The 12,439-nt window shown below is 53.3% G+C and overlaps 1 protein-coding gene across 4 annotated transcripts in view; it reads left to right on the top strand.

Moving 5' to 3' along the window:
- SYNE3 (spectrin repeat containing nuclear envelope family member 3) overlaps positions 1 to 12,439 on the top strand; it is a 95,446-nt gene that overhangs the window by 43,413 nt on the left and 39,594 nt on the right. For all 4 annotated transcript variants that reach the window (XM_022576167.3, XM_022576171.3, XM_022576172.3 and 1 more), the window contains exons 3-4: positions 3,376 to 3,548; positions 4,837 to 5,146. In XM_022576167.3, coding sequence (XP_022431875.2) covers positions 3,376 to 3,548; positions 4,837 to 5,146 — 483 coding nt within the window. The remainder of the gene's footprint in view (positions 1 to 3,375; positions 3,549 to 4,836; positions 5,147 to 12,439) is intronic.

Here is a 12,439-nt window from a genome sequence, read left to right as displayed (position 1 = left end):
CTTCCTGAACTGCTTCTCCTCCCTGCTGAGGTTTTCCCTCCACCCAAACCCCGCCTGACTTTTGCCCTCACTGGCTCCCTCGAATCAGAATTGCTTTGTGGCTACAGATCAATGGCCCCCTTCCCAGCTGGCTCGTGTCCCTTGCCAAGCACTCCTGGACTGTGTCCTTGCTGGGGTGGGGCTGTAGAAGAACCACGCACGAGCCGAAGAGCGGAATCATCAGGGCAGAGAAGGAGGGTGGAATCTGCTTCTCGAAGGTTGGCTTTGCCAGCTCAGCTCTAGCCTCTGGTCCCACAGCAGACATGCCTCTGGTCAATGTTTTGGTTTGGGGGCAGGGGTTTCTGCTTCAGGCCAGGTGGGGCTCATGTTCTGCCGGCCTTTGGGACGGGCCAGCTCTTCTCTCTTTGCAGGGAAGCAACAGGCTCACTCCCCTGCAAAGAGCGGTGGGTCCCCCCATCTCCCATGTTGCCCTGGTCCAGCCTGTGCTTCCCTGGCCAGGAATCAGGAGGGCAAAGGTCCAGAGGCCTAGAGGAGGTCACAGAATCAGGACCCTGGACTTTGGGAAGGGGCCCTTGTCCTCACAGGGACTTTCCAGGCTTGGCTGGTTCCTTGTGAGTGTGGCAGAGAGAGACTGAATTTAGTTTCTTCCCCAAGCTGCTGTCTCCCTTCCTTCACGGAGCTGGATTCCGACTGAGGTTAAATTGGGCAGCCCCTGTAGAGGAGGCCTCGCTAACTGCTGGCAGAGAATTGTTCTGCAAAGCTAAGGTTTCTGTGGGTCCCCGGTGCCCCCACTGGTAAAACTGGAATCACCCTGGTGCCCATCTTGCCAGCTTGGGGATTGGGCATGGGGTCTACGCCACAACTCTGGGTGTCAGAGACATCAGATCCTGAATTATTATTTCTTTTTTTTGCGGTACGCAGGCCTCTCACTGTCGTGGCCTCTCCCGTCGTGGAGCACAGGCTCCGGACGCGCAGGTTCAGCGGCCATGGCTCACGGGCCCAGCCGCTCCACGGCACGTGGGATCCTCCCAGACCGGGGCACGAACCCACGTCCCCTGCATCGGCAGGGGGACTCGCAACCACTGCGCCACCAGGGAAGCCCTATTATTATTATATCTAATCAAATTAAATCTCACTGGATGGCAAGAAATTCATCCTCAGCCACGCGGGGGGACCCCTTCTTCTGAGAGGTGTGAAATGTTCTGTTCAGGGGGTGGGTAATCTTACTCAGCCCAGAACATTCCATGGTGGCCCTGGGTCTTTGGTCCACACTCGTCACTGTGGTGCCTTTGTCCGCCACTTTGCTGCCCACTGCTGAGCGGGACTTGGGGTCCCTGCTGGGCGCCTGCTGTTCCTGTTACCTGCTAGGGTCCGGCGAATCCTGCTGCTGGGCCCAGCCCTGAGCCCCAAACCAAAGCTCTTTTCCTCTCTGGGGGAACCTCCCTGCTCTTCACGCTACCTGCTCTACACCCCACTCAGAGCACAGAGACAGCCCTTGTAAGGAGGTTCTTTAACCTCACTCTTTCATAACACGCGTAGGCAGGGAAGTCCCTCTATACCAGGGGTCCCCAAGCCCTGGGCCGGGGACCAGTACCCGTCTGTGGCCTGTTAGGAAACTGGCTGCGTAGCAGGCAAACGAGCGAAGCTTCACCTGCTTCTCCCCATTGCCCACATGACGACCTGACGCACCTCCCACGCTGCCACCACCCGTGGAAAAACTGTCTTCCACGAAACCGGTCCCTGGTGCCCAAAAGGTTGGGGACCGCTGCTCTATACTATCATCGATGTCATCACCATCGTTAACCACTGTCATACGAGGTAACAAAAAAGGACTGGGACCACTGCCCGTTTGCACGTGTTGGGGGAGGGTCTGCGGAACCGCTCAGCGGTTTATAAAGTACGCTAACATATTCATGTTCTAATTAATAGTGTTTTCGAAAAGTAATATTATAACCCTATGAGGTGGACAAAGCAGAGATTGTTATCACCATCTCTGAGTGACTGAGTGACCTGCCTGGGACCACAGAGCTGTCAGTGGGGCAGCCCTGGACACGGCAGGAGCCCCTCCCCGACCCCACCCACAGTGAAGGCTCAGATGGCCAGCCCACTGGGACATCAGTCTAAGAAAAGTGACTGCCAGCCTTAGGGAGACAGGCTGGGGAACAGCTGGAGCTTTAGGCGAACGCTGTGCTGTCAGTAAATGTAATCAGGAGGTAAGCGAAAGGTAGCGGTAACGGTGAACAATTTTGGAGTGATGGGAGGTGCAGTGTGGGCCAGGCCATGCGCTAGTGTATCTCGCAATGTCATTATAACCTTGGGTGGCGTTAACCATTATCTTCCCCCATTTCATAGGCCTGGAGAGTTTAAGTACCATGACAAAGGTCACACAGGTAGTGGAGACTAGCCCTGGAATTGGAGTCTAATCTTATTTTGACTGCAGAGACCCAGCTTTAGTTGCCAAAGAACTAGAATAATAACAGTGAATAAGGACAACAGCTAATGTTACCAGATAACCTACTATTTGCCCGGCGTTGTGTATCAGCCTTGGTCCTCCGAGAAGCCAAGGCCAAGGTGAGGTTAGATATGCAAGACGTTTAATAGGGAACCATCTGTGAGAGAAAATGGGATGGGAACCCGGGGTGGCTGGGAGGGACACGGTCAGTCCAATGCAGGTCCGACCCTGAGTCTGGGAGAGCAGGGAGAATCTTGGACTGCTGGGTGGTTCTCAGGGAATTTGGCAAGGCCGTGGGGCATCCCGAATTAGTCACCCATCAGAGGAGCCCAGTGTCCTGTAGTAACGGGCCTGCCTTCATGTTCCTGTTTGGTCACTGGTGGGAACAGCTGAGGGAGCGAGGCCTTGGTGCCAACTGCAAACTCAGAGATACTTCCGAGCTTCGGCTGGGGACCTGGGCCAAGCCCACTCCCTGCAGTGGGCCTGAGAGGCAGATTCTCATGGCGCCACACACTGGGACATGCACTTTACATGCATTTTCTCAGTTAATTCTGGAAAAAAAAAAAATCTGAGAGCTGAGTACTACTATACACCCACTTTACAGACAAGAAAACCAAGGCCAGGGAAGTAATGAAACTTTTCTGGGTTCACGCAGCTGGAAACAGGCCCATCGGGGAAGGGAGGGCACTCCTATCATCAGACAGCTCTGGGCGGTTCTTAATCTCCATCGCCGCTCGCTCCCACCCCAGAGCCCTTAGCAGCCTGCCTAAGGTCACAGAAGAAGGGGCAGGGGCTGCGATTCGAACCCCAGCTCCTCTGGTCTCAAAGCCCTGCCTCTTTCCATGTCTTGCCACTGTCTTCCCAAGGCTCTGCCTGTTGGCGTGTTGTCTAACTCCTGGGAACTGGCTTTGTGTCCACAACAGAAAATATGCCAGCTAGAGCCAGAGGGCCGCGTGAAGGTGGACATGGTGCTGCGGGCGGCCGAAGCCCTCCTGGCATGCTGCCATGAGGACCAGAAGCCCGAGATCCTGGCCCGGCTGAGGGACATCAAAGCGCAGTGGGAGGAGACGGTCACCTACATGACCCACTGTCACAGGTAGGGTGGCTGGGTACCTTTCCAGGCCTTTGTCTGCAGCTGCTGCCGACCCTCCGTGCCCACCACCACGCTGGCCTGGGGCCGCTGCCCAAGGGACATTTCTTCGGTCCTGGGATTAGTGGGAACAGGATGCTCTCTTGGGATGTCAGTCAACCCTGCCTGCCTCTTTCTAATTATAATCAAGCTTAATGAGGATAATAGACAGTGGGAGCCCATCGTGTTTTGCCAACAACTAATTCTTGGTAGACTTGTGGCGTGTGCATCCTCCAGCAGAAAGGCCGAATGGCCCCGGTGGGTAAGAAGGCCTGTTGCCTTGCTAGCGCTTTAGCCCAGATTCTCTGCTTGTACCAGGAAGCCAGGTCAGGGGTGGGGGCTTTGCCTGACCTGGGATCGCCTCTTGGCTCTGCTGGTTACTTGCTGTGTGGCCTTGGGAAAGTTACGTGACCTCTGAGCCTCAGGCGCCTCATCTGGACAATGGGTATAGTCAAGTGTTTCTTGAAGGTTTTCAGGAGGATGGCGGGGGATAGCAAATGTCGAGAGCCAGGCACAGCGCTTGGCACACAGGAGGTCCTCAGTGGGTAGGAACTGCCATTATCTTCTCCGTCTTTATGAAACCAGAATGTTGAGTGGACCGGGGGGACTTTACACAGTGTTTTCTGCTTTTCAAACTCTTTCACTTGGAATTCCAAAGGAAGTAGCTTGATGTTGGCTGGACCGATAGGGCCATCTCCACGTTACAGACGGGGAAACTGAGGCGGATGCAGAGGCAGGGTAATGCAGCGAGTTCATGGCACGCCTGGAACCCATGCACGGGCCCCAGCCCTCTGTCACCGCTGAGCGGTGACGAGCCCACAGATCCTATTATACTCTGCAAATTAAGAGACACACTCCCCGTGGCAGTCTTCTCGTGACTGCTGGTGGGCACCCATGTGGTAAGAGCCAGGTGACTGTGTGTGGAGCCCCAACACCAGAGAGAAACAACTGGGGGCATCGTCGTGCATCACTAATAGGAATTTGGGGCTAGAATTTGGGGTCCTGGTGGCTAAGGGCATCAGCAGGCTGGGGGTTCTCAGAGCAGGTCTGGAATCTGAGACACCCTGATCATTAGCCCCGTGGAGCTTGTTTCCCAGACGGGAGGGTCTTGTCTATCAGGACCGGGGTGAGGCCCGAGAGGGTGTCCTTGTGCCCCCTCCCACAGCCCCCCAGTACCGGGGAGGGGGCAGCGGCACGGCCTCCCCGCCCATGAGCCTGGTGGGGGGATGCTCATGGCCGTGGCCTCTGCCTACAGCCGTATTGAGTGGGTGTGGCTGCACTGGAGCGAGTACCTGCTGGCCCGGGATGAGTTCTACCGCTGGTTCCAGAAGATGACGGTGGTGCTCGAGCCCCCTGTGGAGCTGCAGCTGGGCCTGAAGGAGAAGCGCTGGCAGCTGAGCCATGCCCAGGTGCTGCTTCAGAACGTGGACAATCAGGCCATGCTCCTGGACCGGCTGCTGGAGGAGGCGGCCTCCCTGTTCAACAGGATCGGGGACCCCAGCGTGGACGAAGACGCGCAGAAGAAGATGAAAGCCGAGTACGACGCGGTGAAGACCAAAGCCCAGGTGGGTGAGGGCAGTGGGCTGTCTTCACCCCTCCATCCGTCACCTGCTCCCATCTACCCGTCCAGCCACTCATTTGCTCCCTCACCATCTATCCATCCAACCATCTACCCACCATCTACTATCCACCCACCCGACACCACTCACCCACCACCATCCACCCATCTCCCCACCCTCCTATCCAACTGTCTACCCACTCACCCATCTATCTCCCCTCTAAACTAACTACTAAATCCCTTATTTACTATCTACCCACTCGCCACTCCATCCACCACCAAATCTCTTATTTACTATCTACCCACTCACCCCTCCATCCACTTACCTACCCATCCACCCATCCATCTCCCCACCCTCCTATCTATTTACTCACTCACCCATCTACCTCTCCACTAACCTAACTAGATCTCCTATTCCTCTCTCCAGCCACTTAATCACCCATCTATTCATTCACCTACTCGTCAACCCACCGATGTACTCTTCACACACCCATGTACTCATCCATCTCTCCACTATCTACTACCCACCGTTCACCCCTTCACCCACTTACCTACTCACTGTCTACTTGCCACCCATCCCTTATCCACTCACCCAAGCATTATATAACTACCTACCTGTCAGTCTTCCACCTACCCATTCACCCACCCCTCCACCATCTATCCACCCATTGACACGTCATCTACTATCTGTACGGCCAGCGTTGCTCATGCCTAATACACATGTGGGGACTTAGTAAGTGTATGTTGACTGACTGACTGATGGACTTTGAGGTTCACTTCCACCCAGCTCCCCTCCCCTCTCCCTCCCTCCTTCCTTCCTTCCCTCCCTCCTCCTGCCCTTTAGTCCTTCTCCTTTGCTTTCCTCCTCTGCTCTCTTTTGTCCTTCCCCCAATTCCTCTGCCCATTCTTTGTCCCCGTCTCTCACCTCATTCTTGCCTTGGTTTAAACAGTCCATTGAGTTATTAAGTTCAATTTTGTTTCAAGAAATTCTATTTGGTTTTGTATTATATCCGTCATTCATTTTTTTTCTTTCTTTCTTCTTTTTTTTTTTTAAATTTACTTATTTTATTTATTTATTTTTTAGTGCATTGGGTCTTCGTTGCTACACGCAGGCTTTCTCTAGTTGCGGTGAGCGAGGGCTACTCTTCGTTACGGTGTGTGGGCTTCTCATCGCGGTGACTTCTCTTGTTGCGGAGCATGGGCTCTAGACGCGCGGGCTTCAGTAGTTGCAGCACGCGGGCTCAGTAGCTGTGGCTCACGGGCTCTAGAGCGCAGGCTCAGTAGTTGCGGTGCACGGGCTTAGTTGCTCTGCGGCACGTGGGATCTTCCCGTACTAGGGCTCTAACCCGTGTCCCCTGCATTGGCAGACGGATTCTTAACCACTGCGCCACCAGGGAAGCCCCTCTTTTTTTCATTGTCCTTTTTCTCTTAAACTTGGCACTCCTCTCAGGTACAGATTCTATCTGTAGTCATTTTAATCGTACACATTTTATAATCGTCAGGCTGCTCAAGTAGCTGAAGTTCCTGGCCTGATGCTGCCGTCTGTTGGGTCTCCTGACATGGTGGATCATTTCCTTGGAGACTTCGTAATTCTGAGCTGTGAGCTCATCCTATTTGGGGCCTTATCTGCAGAAGCCCGTGGTTGGGCCTGGCCCTCAGAGAGCCTGTGTTTTCTTCAGCCAGGCTACCATGGGAACTTACCTTCAGGGTTCCTACTGAGTGTCACTGAAATGTTTTGGGGGTTCCTAAATCAAGTGGGTTCTCCGTACTTGAACCCTAAGTCCAAATGATGCAAGAGGCTCCGGGCTCCATACTCTGGAAGGTGACTATCTTTTCATTTGTCTTTTCAACCAGAGCCCAGGCTGAAACACATATGCTTCTGTCTTGTATTGCGCTGGTGGGAAGGTTTTTTCTCTAGTTCACCCTTTGACAGAGGGGGAGTCCCCTGAGTATTCTGCCTTTTTGCCGTGGTCTCTGCCCCCCTGGGCCCAGAGTCTTACCTCCTCCTCCAACCTGAGCATTAAACCCAAGAAGACGTCAAGCACACATGTGGGTTTAGCATCCCGGTTTCCATAGCATCTTTGCATCTGGTCCACGGGATATCTCTTACCTTGGTGTGTGCGGTGTGTGCGTGGTTCTGCATTTAAATGATGCTTGTTACATTTTATCCAGCGTTCCTGGCTGGCTACGGTGGAAGGGTATTCAGCTCTCCCACGTTGCTGGAGGTGGAAGTCTCCTGGGTCCTTCAAGTTATGGGAAATGGTTCTATAATAAGCAGAGATCTGAGAAACTTTGAGTAGGAATAGGACGCTGGCCCCAGAATGCTTGGAAAGGGACCTGGGTTCCAGCCAGGCTCTGCTGCGTCCCAGCTGTGTGGCCTCGGGGTGCTCACCCTACCTGGAGCCAGGGTGTAGGACTGAATGAGTTTGCATGTGAGCTCTTTGAAATTGGCAGGCATTTTCCCAGAATAAAGGATGACTTGTGCTCTCGGTAGCAGTGAGAAGAAATAGCCACAACAAGGGTGTCTGCCACGTATCAGGTGCTCGGAGCCCTTCATTGAATGAATGAGAACCCTGCCCCTGCAGCCGGGAGGCTCGGAGGACAGGCAGGCGGGGTGGAGCTTGGCTCTCAGAGCTGTAGCCAGCTGGCCCTCCCTCACGGCATCCAAGTGTCTAGAGCCTGCTTAACAGCAGGTCTCTCTCCAGGTCTGCCCCACGGGCTCAGGCAGGGGAGGTGCCTGGCCCATGGCCTCCTTGCTGCTGTGACTTTACAAGAAACAGGTGCTTGTGCCGATCAGCAGAGAGTGCCTCGTGCAGGAAATGGAAAGTGGTTGTGTGTGTGTGTGTGTGTGTACACACGTGTGTGTGGAAGGGGCATGCCTGGGGCACCGGTGAGCACCAATTCTAAGAAATGATCACCTCAGAGATTCTCATCGTCCCTCCAGGGAACCCTCCCCTCACTGGATCCAAAAATTCATAGAAATCACAACTCTTATGGGCGAATGCTATCTTTTCCTAGTCCCTTCATGTCTTTGACCTCATTTGAGCCTCCCGACCTTCTTATGTGGTAAGTAGAGAAGGTGTGACTGGGCCCTTTTTTAAAATTTTGACTTAAAAAATAATCTACAGATAAACAACAAGGTCCTACAGTATAGCACAGAGGACTATATTCAGTAACCTGTGATAAACCACGATGGAAAAGAATACGAAAAAGAATGTCTATATCTATATAACTGAATCACTCTGCTGTATACAGAAGAAATTAACACAACATTGTAAATCAACTATACTTTAATAAAAATAATAATAATCTAAGGGTCAGATACCCCTGGCCCATCAGAAAGAACCGGAAGTCCTAGGCGACTCCCTGTGCGGGGTCCTCCTTTGGTGGTTGCCCCAGGTCCTGGGTGAGGCGCTGCACCTGTGTCCATCAGGGGAGATCAGGGGCTGCCAGAGCTCCTGTGGGTCCAGCTCAGAAAGTGGATGCAGCGGTACATGGGAGGTTTCGAGCCCCTGGATGAGGGAGCAGGTTGTTTCCAAGGGTTTTCCTGAGGCGGAGCCCAGCTGGCAGCATCCTGGGGGCAGGAGCCTGGGGGCTCTGCCTGTGATGGAGGGGTGGGGGGAAGCTGCCGCCCTGGCAGAAGCCCTCCGAGTTGCCAGACGGGCTGGTGAATTTTGACCTCAGTGTGGAGACTGGGGGGTGTGCAGGGTGACTGGACCCTATGAGAGAAGGCAGTTCAGTTTGGCCTTTTGAGCTGTTGGCTGAAGCTCACAGACCCTTGGTTTTCTGCTCCTGGCTGCCAGGGGTTTGGGAGCTGTGTTCTAACTCATAGGGAGCCCGGTTAGCTCTCGGGATGGGGTTGGGGGTAGGGTGGTGAATGGGGAGCTGTTTCTTGTCTCTCCCAGAGCCGGCAGTAGAAGATTGAAAGGCGGTATGAGGGAGAGGCCAGGGCAGGCCCCTACAGAGCCTCTGAAGTTATACTCAAACTGTCATGTGAATGTGCATTTTATTGGTGAGAACAATCATAGCTTCCAGATGATGCCATGACCTTCAGAAGACAGAAGCTACTGAGAGGGGCAAACTTCTATATCACCCTTAGCAAGGGTCCTCTTCAGTGAAGTAGGATATAGCTTCCCCAACGTCAGCCTCCCGGGGCATACCCCATACTGGGCCTTCCAACCCCAGACGAAAGGAAGACACTCTGGCTCCACCCTAAGCAGGGTGAGGGACACTGCATGTCCAGTAGCCCTCAGAGATTCTTTGTAGCTCGGATGCCTCCTGGTCCCCTGCTCTGTACATTTGATGAAGGTCTCACCTTGCACTAAAGTCAGACGAGAAAGCCACCCTGAGGCAGGCAACTGAAATCCTCCCACCCCAGTGAAGAGTAGGAGAGCCATGCAGGGATCCCTAGAGGTCCAGGCCTATTCTCAGGGTGGGAAGGGTCCCTGGGATATTGTCTTAGTCTGCTCGGGTTGACAGAACAGAATACCATAGACTTGGTGGCTTAAAAAACAGGAATTTGTTTCTCACAGTTCTGGAGGCTGGGAAGTTCGAACTCTAGGTGTCAGCAGATTTGGTTCCTGGTGAGGGGCCTCTTCTTGGCTTGAAGATGGTGGCCTTCTTGCTGTGTCTTCACACGCTGGAGAGGGAGGGTCAGCAAGCTCTCTGGTGTCTGTTCTTATAGGGGCGCTCATCCATTCGTGAGGGCCCCACCCTCATGACCTCATATAACCCTGATCACCTCCCAAAGGCCCTGCCCCCAAACACCATCACATTGAGGGCTAGGGCTTCATCGTGTGAATTTGGGGAGGATGCATCTCAGGCCATAGGAGATACTGTATGTATTAATATCTCAACTTTCACCGAGGAGAGCCCATTTCATTATTTCTTGTGCTGGTTAACAAGCCACTACTTTTGCCTCTAAAAATCCAGTTTCGACTTCCAATATGTTAATTAGCAAGGCCTCTGGTGTTGATAGGGACAGGACCACAGAAGCACAGCGGGAGTCACCTCTGGACTGTATCCTTCGTGACCACCCCCTGAAGGGAGATTCTTGATCAGGAGAAGTGGCCAAGCCCCGGAATGAGCAATGACACAGCCGGCAGAAAGCAACTGAAAGTCGAGAATAGACAAAGCAGGCTGGTTGCCCATAGGCGGGGCCTGCTTGTTTACTTTGCCTGATGGCTTTTAATCCAATGATTCTGTTTTCTGAAGGGCCAGGCAGATAGTAGCACCCTCCTCCTCCCTGCTTCCCTCTGTGGCTGTGTTTGTTTGGCATCTCGGCCAGGAATCAGAGCCCTTCCCGCAGCCCTTTGCAGAGGCACAAATCCACTCCCGCCCTTGTTAATTGGTTGGGTTTTGACATTCCTGACAACTCTGCCCACACAGATGGTTTGATTGTTTGGTGTAACGAGAGGAGGTGGAACCCTCTCCCATTTGTCACCCACCTTCCTCCGAAGTGCCCTGCCCGGCCGTGGCTGAACTGTGTTCTGTGATCTCCTTATGCCTGGCACAGAGCGCGGCTGGACGCCTGCCCCGCTCGGCCGCGTTCCTCTGCTAGCGCGCCTGCTCACCATCACAGAGGCTTTTATTTACTCTGGATCTCGCCCAGTGCCAGCACCTCATTCTTCACACACACAGAGCCGCCAGCCGGCACTTTTATTGGAGAGTTTGCCGCACTACAACCTTTATCACCATCAGTGTCAACCAGGGGCCCAGCCCCTATTCTCTGCTTAGTATTCTTGACCCACTTTGTTTCGTAAATGAATCTTCTCGCGGATGGAGGAAGCTCGGGGAGGATTCTGGTGGATGCAAATAACCCTGCGGGGACGGGGAGCAGCAGGGGAAACGTGAAGGAGGTGGTCACTGGGCCTTGGTCCACTTCCTGAATTCAAGCAGCCCCGTGTTTCCCATCTGTCAAGCGCTGAGCCTCACTCCCGTAAGTGAGAGGATTCTCAGCGCTTCACTGAAGGACTTGATCTTGTGCCTTGGTTTCCCCGTCTCTGAAATGGGGATATTTTCCCCTACTTGCCATGGGTGTTGCAAAGGTTTAAACGAATTAGTGTTTCTAGGTTTGGTGAGGGGCTTCTCCACGGGAGGGGAAGGCACATACAAATAGCCAGGGAGGTTTTTCAAATCCACGTGTCCGTCTACCCTTCCCAGTTGAGAATGGTTGGCTTAGCCTCGTAGAAGGTCAGGACCCTCCTGAACATGGCCTGGCTCCATGGCTGAGAGCTGAGGTCAGCAAACCACTGCCCACACCACTGTTCAATCCAGCCCGATTCCTGACTTTTTTATGACCTGTAAACCAAAAATAGTTTTTATATTTTTCAATGGTTGGGGGAAAATCAAAAGCAGAATATTTCATGACATGTGAAAATGATAGGAAATTCAAATTTCAGTGTCCATGATTCATTTGATTGGAATACAACCATTCTTTATGTGTTTGCCTGTGGCTGCAACTTGTGTGCTACAATGTAAGTAGCACACAAGTGGTTGAGAAGTTGCAGTGGAAACCACATGGCAGGCAAAGCCCAGAATATCTACCATCTGCGAGAAAGAGAGATTCTGCCACCCCCTGGGCCTGAGCAGTGATTTTGGAGTCTGAACTTGGCGTTTAAATCTTGTCTGCAAGAGTTATGTTACCTCCCAACACCCATTTGGATACTTGCATAATGGGACAGTTTGGGGATCCTTGTGAAGATATTAAATACGATAATGCTGGTCTATTTCCAGGTACATAGTAGGTGCTTATTAAATGAAGGTCCCCTGGTTCCTTTTTCTTGGCTCTCCTTGGAGAGATCCCTCCACCGGCACACACCCCACACTTAGTTACATCTGACCACTCAGGAAGCACTTAGTCTCAGAGCCTGCCCTGAGCGGGACCAGGGAGATGAAATCAACCCCCGTGTCCTTAGGGAGCGCTTGGTCCCCACCAGATGACAATTCGGTAGACAAGGCTGGGGGAGAGCCACAGCCTGGGGCAGTGGGCAAAGCCTCAGAGCAGGTGGGGCCTGGAGATTAGCAGTGCCACGCGGGCACCCCTCACTTGGTTGGGTGTGACAAGAGCAGAGGGACACAGGTGACTATAAACAATGGCTCAGAGTTCTCAAGCTCTTACCAGCTGCCCGGTGCTCTTCTGGGGTTGTGCGAGCCCTGACTCATTTAATGCCACACCACCCTGATGAGGCAGTTACTGTTATCAACCACACCATACGGAGGGGTTAATTACAAGCTCGAGGGGGGCCAGGGTCAAGCCCCAGGCAGTGGGCTCCCAAGCCCAGGATCTTGACCGCTGGTC

Source organism: Delphinapterus leucas, chromosome 2, assembly GCF_059928025.1.
Source record: "Delphinapterus leucas isolate spDelLeu-1000000601 "Yukka" chromosome 2, BTC_Dleu_Yukka2, whole genome shotgun sequence".
Classification (NCBI taxonomy): Eukaryota; Metazoa; Chordata; class Mammalia; order Artiodactyla; family Monodontidae; genus Delphinapterus; species Delphinapterus leucas.
This window is presented reverse-complemented; position numbering and strand designations above follow the sequence as displayed.